The following is a 16617-nucleotide window of genomic DNA, read 5'->3' as shown; positions in this document are numbered from 1 at the left end:
AAAAGAAAGAAAGAAAGAAAGAAAGAAAGAAAGAAAGAAAGAAAAGAAAGAAAGAAAGAAAGAAAGAAAGAAAGAAAGAAAGAAAGAAAGAAAGAAAGAAAGAAAGAAAGAAAGAAAGAAAGAAAAGAAAGAAAGAAACAACAAAGTACAGTCAATGACCGTGGATGGCAATGCGGTTGCTGAATAAAGAACCAAAAGCTGAGGAATTAGTAGTGCTACAGTTGGCTTAAGGCCACCCAGTCTAGACATTCATGTGAATCTGGATCTAAGAAATTTTAGGGTTGCAGGGCATCCAGCTTTGTGCCCTTTGGCTCCTGTAACCAGTCGAAATGAGTAGGAGTGGGTTCATATCCTTCATTGTTACTACATTTAACCTCAATAATCAGGGCAAAGCTGAAGTAAGTGAAGTACTCTTCTTTATCAGCCAACCTTCTCCTTGAAGGCATATACATACATAATAAATACATGTATAATTTATTATATTACTATATATAAATAAATACACATATATATAAATTTAAGGGAAATGAGAAGCCCTAGGCCCAGGAGAAAAATAAATCCTCCATGACATCCTGTTTTGAGAATATCTCCCCAATGCTAAGTACCTCAGTGGCAGCTCCAGCCCTGGAAAGGTTTATTGTATGTGCTGGAGGCAGCAGAATCAGGTAAGGGTAATTGTTTAAAGAAACTCCAGGTCAACCTAAAGCCACAGGTCTGGAGCAGATTAGATACAGCCCTAAGAAACACAACAACAAAGGTCACAGACCCCAAACCCTGACCCTCAAGGACAAGATAGATTTCTTACATGATGAGCCTCCCCAACCTTTACGGCACCCATTGCCGATGTTTGCCCAGAGAAGCATGGCTTTATAAGGCCCTCCATAATCTGTTCTGTAGCTCCCATTCTAGGTTCATCTATGTTATTCTCTCCCTTTCTCTCCAAACTTTAGCAGCTATAAACTGGCCTTCTTTTAGTTCCTTACATATCCCAAGTTCTATCTCCTAACTGAATATTTAGAAGTTCAACTTTCACTATTGCCAATAAGCTCCTACAAGTATGACCCTCACACAGTTAATAACTCTAAACTCTGGACTCGATATAAAAGGAAATTACATAAAACATTGGAGTGTACAAAATCAGGCAGATTCTGGAGGAAGGAGACACGTGCAAGAAGGGTGCAGCGTGTGGTGAGTTTCCAACTTTTTATGACCTTGATTAGACCACAGTCAGCATAATGGGATGTGTCGGGGGTGGGGGCGTGTGTAAAGCAGTGGAAACCCTGATTCAAAATACCGTAGTCTTTTTAGACTGAAAAACCAGAAAATAGATTTTGGACAACCACAGCCAAATAATTTTCAATAATGCTGAAAGGGAGAAAGGAAGCTTCACATTTGGTGTATAAATTCTGTCCAAATCTGTAGCTGATTTCTGAGGCACACAGGTGCCAGGAAGAATGCAGGCAGACCTGCTAAGGATAAAAGACAGTGAACTGAGATGAGCTACTGCCCAACGTAGGTGAGAGTTTTTAGTTTTAATTTAACCGAGTTAACTGACCGCTAAAACAAAAATGCCTGTGCACTTTGGGGGATAGAAGAGAATGCAGAGTCTCTACAACATAATATTCACACTGTCCAGGACACATTCCAAAATTAGTTCATATTGAAGAAAGAGAAAACTATGAACCATTCTCAAGAGAGATTAACCTTAAAATGCCAAATGCTGGAATTAGCAGACAAGAATTTTTTTTTTTAAGATTTTCTTTTTAAGTAATCTCTACACCCAACGTGGGGCTTGAATTCACAACCCTGAGATCAAGAGTTGTAGGCTCTACCAACTGAGCCAACCAGGCATCCTAGTGGACAAGGAGTTTAAACAAAGCTCAATAAAGAGCAATATGCTCATAATAAATTAGAAAAAGAAAACAAACAAGAAATCTCAGCAGAGAAATAGAACTATAAAAAAAGAACTAAATGGAAATTCAAAAACTAAAAAATACATTATCTAGGGAACCTGGGTGGCTCAGTTGGTTAAGTGACTGCCTTTGGCTCAGGTCATGATCCTGGAGTCCTGGGATCGAGTCCCGCATCGGGCTCCCTGCTCAGCAGGAAGTCTGCTTCTCTCTCTGAGCCTCCCACCTCTCATGCTCTCTCTCTCTCTCTCTCATTCTCTCTCAAATAAATAAATTTAAAAAAATACATTATCTAAATTTTAAAACAAAAAAAGTACTAGAAGGGCTTAATAGCTAGAATGGAGATGATAGAAAGTCTGTGAACCTGAAATAGACAAATAGAGATTATTCAATCACATGAACAAACAGAAAATTTTTTTTAAGAAACACAGAGACCTGAAGGTCAATATCAAAAAGTCCAAATAGGGATAATTGGAGTTCTAGTAAAAGAATGCAAGCAAATAGAACTTTAAAACTATCTGAAAACATCCTGGCTGGGACGCCTGCGTGGCTCAGTCGTTAAGCGTCTGCCGTCGGCTCAGGTCATGATCCCAGGGTCCTGGGATCTAGCCCTGCATCGGGCTCTCTGCTCAGTGGGGAGCCTGCTTCTCCCTCTCCCTCTGCCGCTCCCCCTGCTCATGCTCTCTCCCTCTTAAATAAATAAAATCTTTAAAAAAAAAAAAAGTCTTCTCGGGGTGCCTGGGTGGCTCAGTAGGTTAAGCGTTTGCCTTCAGCTCAGGTCATGATCCCAGGGTCCTGGGGCCGAGCCCCCCATCGGGCTCCCTGCTCAGTGGGGAGCCTGCTTCTCCCTCTCCCACTCCCCCTGCTTGTGTTCCCTCTCTAGCTGTCTCTCTCTCTGACAAATAAATAAAAATGAAGTCTTTTTAAAAAAAAAAAGTCTTCTAACTTCGATATACGGAATAATGAAGACTCCCTGATCTGAAGCATAAACTCGTCCAAATAGCTAGGCAAAAGCTGATATTAAGCCATATTCTGTAACTTTCTAAACTGCTAATAGTGTTAGAAATCCTAATATAACTAATTTCTGGGTGCCTGGGTGACTCAGGCAGTTGGGCATCTGCCTTCAGCTTGGGTCGTGGTTCCAGGGTCCTGGGATCAATTCCCACATCAGTGGAGAGCCTGCTTCTCCCTCTGCCTGCTGCTCCCCCTGCTTGTGCTCTCTCTCTGACAAATAAGTAAATAAAATCTTAAAAAAAAAAAAAAAGAACTAATTTCTAACGGCCTGCACTGTAGCCCAAGCATTGTTTTGCAAGTCTTTTGCTTAAAACTTGGGATGCATTTTCCCGCAGAGGTAAATTAGATATAAGGTTAGGTCCTAATGACTAAAAAAGCCCACTAAATCCACTCTGTACTTGAAATATAATACAGATGACATTATCAAACCTAACCATCATTTATAGGAGGTTTGTAATGTGCTTAATGTCCCATGTGGGACTCCAGTCTCCCATCTGCGATGCTGGAAAACAAGAGACTGCCTGGGATAAGGTCTCCCGTAGGGCAAGGGCAGGTGGTATGATTGAGTGGGATGGGAGGGGTAAGAACAGACTAAGCGTTCCAGAGAGTTGGGGTCTCCCTGAGTTCTATTCTGGACTTACTTATACACCCCAGGCAACTCTCTAGCTACTCTCTTTATATGTACTCTGTCTAGTAAAGGCATCCCAGGAGAAACGATTTCTCATATGTAATTTTTCTTTGCTTAAGAAAGATGGCTTCCATGTGGCTGTTCTGGCTCAGTAACTTGCAGTGTTGGCCAGCTGATTCTTACCTGTACTTCAGCTTGCCGTTCTCTTTTGACATTAAGCAGCTGCTTTTGAAGAGATCTTATCTGTTTTTTCCCTTTTTCCTCCCTAGAAGAAATAAGAATGATTTATTTAGAGGGGTGCTTCTCAAACTCTAGCGTGCCCAAGGCTCACCCCCAGTGTTCAAAAACAGATCCCTGGGCTCTACCCACGAGATTCTGGTTCAGTACGTCTGGGATGGGGCCCTAGAATTCACAGCTCTAACGAGTTCTCGGATGTTGCTCATGGTGCTGGTCCATGGAACACTTTCAGTCACGCTTTATAGAACACTGCGATGTGTTTCAGTAAACCAGAAAAGGAGGTTTGGGCTTATATGTTGTATCTAAAATAGCCACTGCTGAGAAAAAGCTAAGAGGAGGAGGAGGAACGTTAAGAGGAAAAGGAAGAGCAGGGCAGTCTCTTCCACCTAACGTCCCTCTCCCTCGCTTCGGGTCAGTTCAGCATTGAGTCCGAAGGCTCCCGCCACATTTTCTCTCACACAGGTGTTTCCCCTGATAAAGTCTTTGCATGAATAATCTCATCTTGGCAACTCTCAGAAGACATGACTTAACACACTTGCCATGGACACACAAACAGTAAACGGCAAAGCAGGATTCAAATTCAGTACCATCTGAATTAGAACGTAACGACGTTAAGTTTCTGTTTGTACTCAGAAACAGAATTCTGCTTATCTCTAGTAATGCCATTGTCTAGGCCTGAAGAAAAAAATAACAAAACGATATAATAAATAAAACAACGTAAGAATAAACAAAACAAAATAAAAACTGTCTTAGCTCAGGCCACCATTATAAAATATGTCAGATTGGGTGGCTTATAAATAACAGAATTCATTTCTCACAGTTTGGAGACTGTGAAGTCCAAGATCTAGGCGCCATCAGATTCAGTGTCTGGTGAGAAACTGTTTCCTGGTTCACAGATGGTCATTTTCACTTGCATCTTTATATGATGGAAGGGAAGAAGAAGCTCTCCGGGGTGTCTTTTATATGGGCATTAATCTCATTCATGAGGCCTCCACCCTCATGACCTAATCACTTCCCAAAGGTCCCACCTTCTAATATCACATTGGGGGTTAGGATTTCAACAAATAAATTGGGGGCAGGGATGGGGTATGCAAACTTTCAGTCTATAGCCACAACCAAAACACCTTCCCACTAAATGGCATCTAAATAAGTATTGCTATTCAGAAATGTTTAGAAAGCATGTACTTAACTAGAATCTTGAGATTGTCATTGCCGAACTATAGATTATGTAATTCCCATTTATAGACTATAAGAAACAGATAAAAAAGATGCAAAATATTTATCTCTCATAATAAATTCAGAACCCTAGTGTAGATTCAGTTAAATAAATAAGTGTTATTTATGATGGAAACTAGAAATTAGTGGAGTATTGCCTTCAAAATTGTGAAAGATGATTTTCAATCTAAAAATCTGTACCTAGTCAAATTACTAATAAAGCATGAGACAGAAAAAGATTTTCAGACATGTAAGATCTTAATATATGTAATTTCCATGCACCTTTTGTTCATGCTCCAACAAAATGGGTGATTTACATAAAAAAGAGGAAGAATGGGGGTCTAGAAAACAGGATCAAAAGGAAATCTCAGGAGATGAAGGGAAGGCCCAGAACCATAGTAATGCTGCAGGCCCTAGGAGCAACAGCAACAAATAGGAGAAAAAGAACAGAAGAAATTTTCAAAAGGAAAAAAGAAAGAGAAGGAAGGAAGGAAAGAAGGAAAGAAGGAAGGAAAGACTTAATATGTATGACTACCCTTAATATGTATGACTACACTTCCAGGGCTCTGGTGAAGAGTTGGGTGCTGGATTTGGAACAGAAATGTCAAAACAGGCAAATAAAAAAGTGGCAAGATTTAACTCTAGGAAAAAAAAAAAGCTGTTCAAGAAAGAAAATGTAATCATTATATATACTGTACGTCCCATCTGTGAACTATTTACACATAATAAGCATCCTCATAATACTAAGTATTCATTTAACCAAAAATGATGCTCTAACTATTTTAGGGGCATGGAAAAAACCCAACAGATTACATCTAAAACTATATTCCCACTAGTGCTGTTTGCCATAAAGAAGAAAACTGGTCAGTGTGAGAAATGAAAAATGGCATACTATTGATCTGAAGGTAAACATTTCTTATATGTTTATTGGCCCACTATGTGTCCCCTTCAGTGAACTGTCTTTTCTTATCATTTTTGGATATGCCAAACCAAAGGATGTCTCATCTCTCTGGATCAGACTACATTTTGATTCATCATCACAATGAAAGGAAATTTCAGCACACTAAGAGATAAAGACCAGTCAGCCCACTTTTTACTCTCTAGCAAAAGCAATGCCCAATTAAAACAGCAATGAAGCCACTATACACTGAACAGAATGGCAGAAATCCAAAAGATTGACACCACCAAATGCTGCCAAGGATGTGGAGCAACAGGAACTCTCATTCATTGTTGGTGAGAATGCAGAAGTCAGTTTGGCAGCTTCTTACAAAACTAAACATACTCTTACCATAACAACCTAGCAATTATGCTCCTTGGTATTTCCTCAAATGAGTTAAAAATCTATGTCCAGGGCGCCTGGGTGGCTCAGTTGGTTAAGTGACTGCCTTCGGCTCAGGTCATGATCCTGGAGTCCCGGGATCGAGTCCCACATCGGGCTCCCTGCTCAGCAGGGAGTCTGCTTCTCCCTCTGACCCTCTTCCCTCTTGTACTCTCTGTCTCCCATTCTCTCTCTCAAATAAATAAATAAAACTTTAAAAAAAAAAAAAAGGAAGTGATCAAAAAAAAAAAAATCTATGTCCACACCAAAACCTATACATAGAGGGGTGCCTGTGTGGCATAGCACAGGCAGTTAAAGCATCTGACTCTTGGTTTTGGCTCAAGTCTGATTGCAGGGTCATGAGATTGAGCCACGCATCGTGCTCCACATTCAGTGTGGAGTCTGCTTGAGTTTCTCTCTCTCTCGCCCTCTGCCCCACCCCTCCCGGCTTTCTCTCTCTCTCTAATAAATAAATATTAAAAAAAAAAAACCCTGTACATAGATATTTAAAGTAGTTTTATTCAATAATTGCCAAAACTTGGAAGCAACCAAGTTGTCCTTCAGTATGTGAATAGATAAACTGTGGTATATCCAGACAATGAAATATTACTCTGTGCTAACAAAGAAATGAGCTGTCAAGCATGAAAAGACATAGAAGAACCTTAAACACATAATACTAAGTGAAAGAAGCCAATCTGGAAAAGCTATGTACTGTATGATTCCAAATGCATGACATTCTGAAGAAGGCAAAACCATGAAGACAGTAAAAAAAATCAGTGGTTGCCAGGGACTCAGGGGAAGGGCAGGAGGGATGAATAGGTAGAACACAGAAATTTTAGGGCAGTGAAACTATTTTGCATAAAACTGGAATGGTGGATGCATGTCACGACACATTTGTCAAAACGCATAAGATGTATAACACAAAGTGATCCCCTATGGACGTTAGTTAATAATAATGTATCAAAATTGGCTCATAGATGACAACAAATGCATTGCATTAATACAAGATGTTAATTATAAGGGGTATATAGGAACTCTACTTTCTGCTCAATTTTTCTATAAATCTAAAACTGAAGTCTATTAAAAAAAAAAAAAAGCAATGCCCAAACAATACTCACATAGTATTTAAGTTATGTACACCTTTCTACCACAAATGAGAATAGTGCTGGTGTGGTTTGCACGTTATTAGTGACCTATATTCTACAGCTGAGTTCCAATAAAAAGTATCCAGGTTACGGCTTCAGCAAGCGGAGGGGCTATTCTGGCACCTTTGTTTGCCTTTCTAGAGTAGAGACTAAGTGACCATGATGAAAGTGATACCTCATACATCTTGACCTTCTGACCAAAATCTCAAAAGGCCTTAAAACCTGGCAAGATCTCTCCTTTCTTTTGCTTTGAAAAACAACGTAGTCTGCCTGCCCTGAATAATATTGAAGTGGGATACATATTAAAAAATAAGTGAGGGGGGCACCTGGGTGGCTTAGTCATTGGGCATCTGCCTTCGGCTCAGGTCATGATCCCAGGGTCCTGGGATTGAGCCCTGCATCGGGCTCTCTGCTCAGTGGGAGGCCTGCTTCTCCCTCTCCCACTCCCCCTGCTTGTGTTCCCTCTCTCGCTGTCTCTCTCTGTCAAATAAATAAATATAAAATCTTAAAATAAAAAAAATAAGTGAGGGGTGGCTGGCTGGCTCAGTCAGAAGAGCATGCCACTCCTGATCTCCAGGTTGTGAGTTTGAGCCCCATGGTGGGTGTAGAGATTACTTAAAAAAGAAAAAAAAAGTAAGAATGATTCTTAACCAAACAGGGTTTAAGCAGAGGATTTTTACGTGTTATTAATTCTTACTCGGGCAGATATGCACACATCTCACAGGTAGAATGCATATTTTAAGCATGTCTTTCACATCCTCTGCTCCTGGAAGAAGGAAAAATCATTTTATGGCAGGCCCTATGTGTGGGGCTTTCCCCAAGACTCACTCATTACACTTACTTTTTCATTACATTTTTCTATTTATGTACTGGTATTTTTCTTATTATTTTGTAAGACTTTATTATTAGTGAAGATCATTACCACTAAAAGAAGCTTCATTTAAAACTAAATAGAGGAGCTAAGAAGAGATGGATGGAGAGTGAATACTAATGAGTACAGGCTTTCTTTTTTGGAATGATGAGAATGTTCTGGAATTAGAGAGTAGTGATGATTACACAACTGTGAATATACCAAAACCCACCAAACTGTACACTTTAAAAGGATGAATGTTATGGTATCAACAAAACTCTCTCCTTGACCAAACTAATCAGGCTCCTCTGAGCCTTCTTCTCTACTAGGCATGACCTTGGCCCCAGTACTCGCCTTCAGCCTGCATAGCCCAGTTTAGCAGGATTTCTGCTAAGACAGTTTAGAGAGAATCCCCCACCCTTGACATCTGATCACCCTGGATATCTGATCAAATTCCTCATCCCCCATCCTTGATGTCTAAGCCTTTGGTCTGCTTTCAGCAAAAATCCTGTTAGTTTACCAAGAATCCCCTATTCTTTATGTATCTTAGTAATTTTCCATCCACTTGACCCCCTCACTGTTCTCACTGGCTAGAAATCCTCAGCTGCCTTTACTGTATTCAGAGTTGAGCCTAATCTCTCTCCCTATTACAGCAGACCTCAATAAAGCCTTCCTCACCATTTTAACATGTCTGAATAATTTCTTTAACAGTACACAAAGTTTATTTCATAAAGCTCTTATTCAAGGAACTAAATAGAAAATCTTATCTATCTTATATCTAAGATAAGATTTTAAAAGTGCCAATCATACAATAGTTAAAATACTAAAAATTTGTTACTGATTTGCCCAAATCTAGATATAATTCTCCAACTTAAATAAATCTAAATTGATGCCTATCTAATTGGAAGAAAAATTAAAAGAAGAAATTATCATACACAGTCACATATGTAAAATCAATCACTGGCAAACTGTCTACATTATTATTTTCTCCCTTCCAAATAGTGGCACATATATTTCTTTTTTATTTTTCTTACTTGATTAGCTTTTTTTGAAATTACTAAGCAACAAAATGTGCTCACAATGCTAAGTCTATAATAGTAGCTATTATTATTATTATTAGACACTATGTGCAGGAACTATCCTAAATGCTTTACATGTATTAATTGATCTAACCGTCAACACATCCCTAGTACAAAATTTATTACCAATTCTAAGGTGCAAAGGAAGAGAAAATAACTCAAGTAAAAACAATTCCTGTGCAAACAGGACAAACACTCTCATTTGAGTATTCAGGGTTCATATAAAAAGAATTTTATTGTGGTCCCCAAATCATTTGATTGTGTTCAATTTCTTAGAGTATGAAAATCTTTGGAATTAGTTGAAAGGCTCTGGAAAAGAAAACTTCCCTTGGCATGCTTTTTATTATCACCTGCTATTGTTCAGGGATATTCAGTGAATTCAGTTTTAAGAAAGATTACCGTAAAGGTATCCAAATCGGTAAGGAAGAAGTAAAACTTTCACTATTTGACTATTTGCAGATGACATGATACTATATATATTTATTTATATATAATAAGATATATATATCTCAAACCCAAAAGATTCCACCAAAAAACTGCTATACCTGTTAAACAAACTTAGTGAAGTCACAGAATACAAAATCCATGTACAGAAATCTGTTGCATTTCTATACACCAATAATGAAGTAACAGAAACAGACATTAAGAAAACAATCCCATTTACAACTGCACCAAAAATAATAAGATACCTAGGAATAAACCTAAGAAAAGAGATGAAAGTCCTGTATTCTGAAAACTACAAAAAACTGATGAAAGAAATTGAAGACAATACCAAGAAATGGAAAGACATTCCATGCTCATGGATTGGAAGAAAAAATCTTGTGAAAATGTCTATACTACCCAAAGCAATCTACATACTTAATGCAATCCCTATCAAAATACCAACAGCATTTTTCACAGAACTAAAACAAACAATCCTAAAATTTGTATGGAATCACAAAAGACCCCAAATAGAAAAATCTTGAAAAAGAACAGCAAAGCTGGAATCATCACAATTCTGGACTTCAAGTTATATTACAAAGCTGTAGTAATCAAAATAGGATGGTACTGGCACAAAAACAGACACATAGATCAATGGAACAGAAGAGAAAATTCAGAAATAAACCCACAATTATATGGTCAATCAATCTTCAACAAAGCATGAAAGAATATCCAATGGGAAAAAGACAGTTTTCTTTAACAAATGTTGGGAAAACTGGACAGCAACATGCAAAAGGAAGAAACTGGACTACTTTCTTATCCCATCTACAAAAATAAATTCAAAATGGATTAAAGACTTAAATGTAAGACCTGAAACCATAAAAATCCTAGAAGAAAGCACAGGCAGTAACTTCTCTGACATTGGCTGTGGCAACTTTTTCTAGATAGGTCTCCTGAGGCAAGGGAAACAAAACCAAAAGTAAACTATTGGGACTGCATTAAAAAAAAAAAACAACAAAAAGAAAACCTTCAGAGTGATGGAAACAATCAAGAAAACTAAAAGGCAATCTATAGAATGGGAGAAGATATTTGCAAATGACATATCTGATAAAAGGTTAGTAGCCAAAATAAAGAACTTCTAAAACTCAACACCAAAAAAATAATCCAGTTAAAAAATGGGCAGAAGACATGAACAGGCATTTCTCCAAAGGCATACAGATGGCCAACAAAAAGGCCATCCGTGTTCATCAAAACTTACCATCAGTGAAATACAAATCAAAACTACAATGAGGTATCATTTCACACCTGGCAGAATGGCTAAAATCAACAACACAAGAAATAACAGATGTTGGTTGAGGATGTGGAGAAAAAAAGGAACCATTCGTACTCTTGATGGGAATGCAAACTGATGCAGCCACTGTAGAACACAGTATTGAGTTTCCTCAAAAAGTTAAAAATAGAACTACCCTATGATCCAGTAATTGTGCTACTAGGTTTTACCCAAAGGACATAAAAATACTAATTCAGAGGAATATATGCACCTCTATGTTTATAGCAGCATTATTTACAATAGCCAAGATACAGAAGCAGCCCAAGTGTCCATCAATTGAAGAATGGATATCGAAATGTGGAATATACACAATGGACTATTATTCGGCCATAAAAAAGAACGAAATCTTGCCATTTGTAACAACATGGATGGAGCCAGAGAGTATAATGCTAAGCAAAGTCAGTCAGAAAAAGACAAATACCATATGATTTCATTCATATGTGGAATTTAATAAAACAAGCAAGCAAAGAAAAAAAAAGAGACAAACCAAGACACAGACTCAACTATAGAGAACAAACTGATGGTTACCGGGGCGGCGGGGGGTGGGTATGGTTAAATAGATGATGGGGATTAAGGAGTGCAACTGTCATTAGGAGCGCCGGGTACCGTATAGAAGTGCTGAATCACTGTATTGTATACCTGAGACTAATATTACACTGTATGTTAACTAACTGAAATTAACATTAAAAAAAAAAGAAAGATTACTGTACAATAGGAAGAATATTCTTGACATACTGTAGATACACATAACTGAAGCCCAGAAATCTGAATTATTGTCCCAGTAGAGCTAAGATAGCACCTACATTTCTGAGTTCTATTTATGTTCCCTGGAAAGCACAAATTTGATCTGCTTTAGAAATCAAGAACTTCTGGTAAAAGTTTTATGACACTTTTAAAATACAATACAGCATGGGCGCCTGGGTCTGCCTTCAGCTCAGGTCATGATCCCGGAGTCCAGGGAGTGAACCCCATGTTGGGCTCCCTGCTCAACGAGGAGTCTGCTTCTCCCTCTGCCCCATCCCCCACTTGTGCGTGCTCTTTCTCTTGCTCACTTGCTCTCTCACTCTCTCTCAAACTCTTGCTCACTCTCCCTCTCAAATAAATAAATAAAAATCTTTAAAAAATATACAACACAGCAAATAAACCTAATAATACTCGGACCTGGCAATGATATCATAAAAATGCATTTTGTTTTCCCTCTCTTTGCCCAGGGCTTTCAGGAGACTGGTGAAAGTGCCTGACTCTTCCAACTCCTGCATGGTATCTGTAATTATATCACTGAAAAATTGCCTGTAAGGAGACACAAAAAGGATGAGTTAATAAGGTATATTTTCTTACATTTACAAGGGCTACAGAAGTCACACAGGTTAAGACTCAGGATGAAAATCATAACTAAAATGGAATTACTCCTGGAATGCAAGAATAGTTTAGCATTAGAAAGTCTATTAATAGTATTCAACACATAAACAAAAGGAAAGGAGAAAAACCATATGGCCATCACAACTGATGCAGAAAAGACATTTGGCAAAATTCAATATCCACTCATTTGAAAATGAACAACAAAAACTCTTAGCAAACTAGAAATAAAAGAGAACTTCCTTAACCTGACAAAGTTTACATACCAAGGACTAACAAACATTGAATGTGCAGTAGGATATTACATATATAATATTTTAAAACATATAAAATTGTATTGTTTAAATAAAACACGTATATAACGAATAAAAGTATCACAAGAGAATGTAAGAGAATAATAAACACCAAATTCAGAAGAGAGTCTGTCTTTGGGGGAACAGTGAGGGGCTAGCATCAGAGGCTCCAATTGTATCTTAAGTATTTTATTAAAAAAAAAAAAACACCTCTAAAGTAATCATGGTAAAATGTTAAGATATGGTGGTTACACACTTAAGTACTCATTATTTCATTCTTTGTATTTGTCTGCATTTTAAAAATATTTCATAATTTTGCAAAAGTTAAATCATCCAAAAATTTTTTTAAAGAGCTAATAGGGGAACCTGGGTGGCTTAGTCGGTTAAGTATCTGCCTGTGGCTCAGATCATGATCTCAGGGTCGTGGGATCAAGCCCTGCGTCGGGCTCCCTGCTCAGCGGGGAGTCTGTTTCTCCCTCTGCCCCTCCCCTCTACCTACCTCTCTCATAAATAAATAAAATCTTAAAAAAAATAAAGGAGCTAATAAAACACTCACATTTTAGAGATGAGTAAACCCAGGCTCAGAAAGGTTAAATGACTTGCCCAAGGTCACATAACTAATTTGAGAAAAAGGTAGAACTATATAATCCGGGTTTCCTGACTTGTAGTCTGTTGCTTTTTATTTTATTTTTTAAAGATTTTTATTTATTTATTTGAGAGAGAGAGCAAGAGAGCACAAGCAGGGGAAATGGCAGAGGGAGAGGGAGAAGCAGGCTCCCGGCTGAGCAGGGAGCCCAACTGAGGGCCCAATCCCAGGACCCTGGGATCATGACCTGAGCCAAAGGCAGATGCTTAACCGACTGAGCCACCCAGGTCCCCATCCATTACTTTTTATAATATTCTTATAGGTACAGATTTTAAATGCTGCTATTTAATGTTTTCATAATAATTTTTGACAATAGTTCAAACAGAAGGATTCAAGAACTATATTAAGAAAAAAGAAGTACATCGAAGTAAAAAAAACCAATTGAAAAGATACGAGCCATCCCACAGAGAATGAAAAGGACATTAACTAGATTGCTGTTTATAAGCAGGACATCTTTCTGTCATGTATGCAAATCTGAGCCAGATTGATTTCACAAGAAACATTATCCCTCTGATGCAGGGGTTGGCAAACTTTTCCTATAAAGAGAGAAATGGTAAATATTTTTGGCTTTGCAGGCCATAAATTCTCTGTTGCAACTACTCAGCTTTGCTACTCATGAAAGCAGCAAGAAACAATATGTAAACAAATGGGCAATGCTGTATTCTAATAAAATTTATTTTCAAAAACAGACTATGGGCTGGATATGGCTAGTGGCCCTGGGTAATTGCTATAAACATTCATTTACCAACAATTCTTACCATACTATTACATTCTCTTTTAAACTTAACAGGCTTCCTTGTCAGCAAGCCTGACAAAAAACTGAATAATGAGACAATGGAAACTGAGACTGCCTTTCAAAATTCTCAGGATTAAAACTCAGCTTAAAAGTTGGCTACTTGGATGGTGTCTGTCTCTTACTCATAGATAAAGCATCACAACAGCTACCAATTTGTGCCAGGCACTTGACTGCAGCCTTATTTCTAATCCTCACACTGATATTGCAAAGTTGCTATAATTATTTTCACTTTTAAAAACGGGACACAAAGGCTCAACAACTTGCCCATGATCACAGAGCCACCATACTTTCAAATTGTACTACACTCCCTCTAAGTAGTCTTTAGCTAATCTTATTATCAGCAGTACCTTTGCATCTAATGACCAATCCCTAAGAGAAGACAGCAGTCAGCCACCCTTGCCCCCATTTTACTATTACATTTCCAAATATGCTCTCCTTCTTTACCTATCAGTCTGAATTTTCTTCATTATCTCCGTGGACATTATGGTCTGTCTTGTAGGTTTTTTGAAGACAAGATCTTGCATTTTGTTAAACTCATTGGTAAATTGGCTTCCTTTTTGGATTCCTGGCAACTTGGTTTTTTCTTTAGTTAAGAATGGACTGGATATTTTTGAGGTTCTTGAGGCCTCTGAAGGTTTTTCTAAGCTCTTGTTTTTCTTCTAAAAACAAGAAATGACGTTTTATATAAGACAGATTTTTTTAAAGGAATTTTTTTTTAAGATTTTATTTTTTATTTATTTGATTTTAAGAGTAAAGAAACAATGCTATACCAGGGCTTCTGCCTACATTTTTCAACCTCACCTTCTGCCACTTGTACTCAACACACAAGAAAATTACCCTTTTTTTCAGCCACCCAAATCACATCCTGCTATTTTGCGCCTTCCTGCCTTTAGACAACATTCCTTTTGCCTGTCTTTCCTCAACTTACCACCTGGTAAACTTCAAGACTAAGATCAAAGGTAAAGTTCCTTATGAAATATCTCTATTAGCAGATATTTACCATGTAGTAATTATTTTTATAAATGTCTCCAAGATTGTAAATTCTATGAGAGAAGGGGCAGTGTCTTAGAGATTTGGTTCACCTCAAATTCTTTTTGGAACAAGACTGCATAATAAATGCAGCCATATTTATAGTCTCATTGCTTAGAACATGCCTAGGGTATAGAAAACTCAAATGTTCATTGAACACATGAATATGAAATATAAAGAATGAAAGGAATATCCTAGCAAGTTGGTAAAATTAGTGGTGTGGTATAGATTTCGAAGGTCATGTGGGAAAAAGCCAAAATAATTCATTTTTCAGACCGAAACTTGAACACTGAGGGGTAGGCATCAACCTAAGGAACAGCATATGTCTTTTAATCGATGATTCCTATTTAATCGGTTGCTAAAAGCTTTAGCTATTGAGAGGCCATATAACACAGTGATTATACCTATGGACTCTGAAACCAAACTTCCTTGTTTGAATCCTGGCTTTATTTCTTACTAAACCATACTGACTTAGACAACTGCTTAATATCTCTATGCCTCCATTTTCCCATTGGTAAAACAGGGATAATAGTACCTGCCCTCACAGTTACTATGAGGATTAAATAAATTAATACACATAATGTATTTAGAACAGCACACAGAATTATTTAAGTTCTGTACTTGTTATGATTACTTAAATTCTTGTGCAGATCCTATGCACAGTATTTATCTGCATATTGATACATAAAGCCTAGGTCTTCCTTAGCTAAACTTCAACTAGCCCAGAAATGTTAAAAAACGATCCATGAACAGTTAATAAACACAGACTCAACTGCATTTTTCTTTACATCAACAATAAGCAAAGATTCAGATCTGAGGAAAAACATCTGTAGGCAAGAACAAAACAAAATGCTGCCTTAATTAAGAATTAAATTTTAAAATATTTCTTTAAATTAAAATCAATTTGACTGGCTACAAAGAGAACAGAAAAGTAGCATTTCAACAGTTAAACTGAAACTTACCTGGACATAAGGAAAACCTTAAGGATGGTTATTATTTTAGATTTTGCCACGGTAGGAAAGGGGAAAGTGTAAGGCCTAGGAAGCTCTTTCTATTTCCCTATTTTTCCTCTACCTTTATGCTTGGGCATCTGGAAAAGGAGGCAACTCTGTCAAGCAGCCTGATTTACTGATTACTACAAATAAATATGAATTTTTTTAAGAGAGAACTTAAAGGAACTAGCTAAATGTTTTAGTACACTCACTAAAAAATATTTTTATATAGCATACACTATGTACGAGGTAGGGTATTAGACCCTAAGGGAAAAGGTAAGAGAAAGAGTATCCCTGCAGGGAAGCTCTTCCCAAATTTTGGTCCAATTACTCCCACTTCTGGTAGAATCTGGTACATT

At 37.6% G+C, this 16617-nt stretch overlaps 1 protein-coding gene across 3 annotated transcripts in view; it reads right to left on the bottom strand.

Moving 5' to 3' along the window:
• DRC9 (dynein regulatory complex subunit 9) overlaps nt 1-16617 on the bottom strand; it is a 42677-nt gene that overhangs the window by 17249 nt on the left and 8811 nt on the right. For 2 of the 3 annotated variants that reach the window (XM_025875740.2, XM_073894790.1), the window contains 3 exons: nt 14682-14896; nt 12308-12436; nt 3736-3817 (listed from right to left, as the gene is read on the bottom strand). In XM_025875740.2, coding sequence (XP_025731525.1) covers nt 3736-3817; nt 12308-12436; nt 14682-14896 — 426 coding nt within the window. The remainder of the gene's footprint in view (nt 1-3735; nt 3818-12307; nt 12437-14681; nt 14897-16617) is intronic. The other variant, XM_025875752.2, reaches the window with a different exon arrangement.

Source organism: Callorhinus ursinus, unplaced genomic scaffold (assembly GCF_003265705.2).
Source record: "Callorhinus ursinus isolate GAN/ISIS: 27379988/994484 unplaced genomic scaffold, GSC_fseal_2.0 scaffold1, whole genome shotgun sequence".
Taxonomy (NCBI): Eukaryota; Metazoa; Chordata; class Mammalia; order Carnivora; family Otariidae; genus Callorhinus; species Callorhinus ursinus.
Note: the sequence above shows the minus strand (reverse complement) of the source record. Positions and strands in the feature narration are given on the sequence as shown.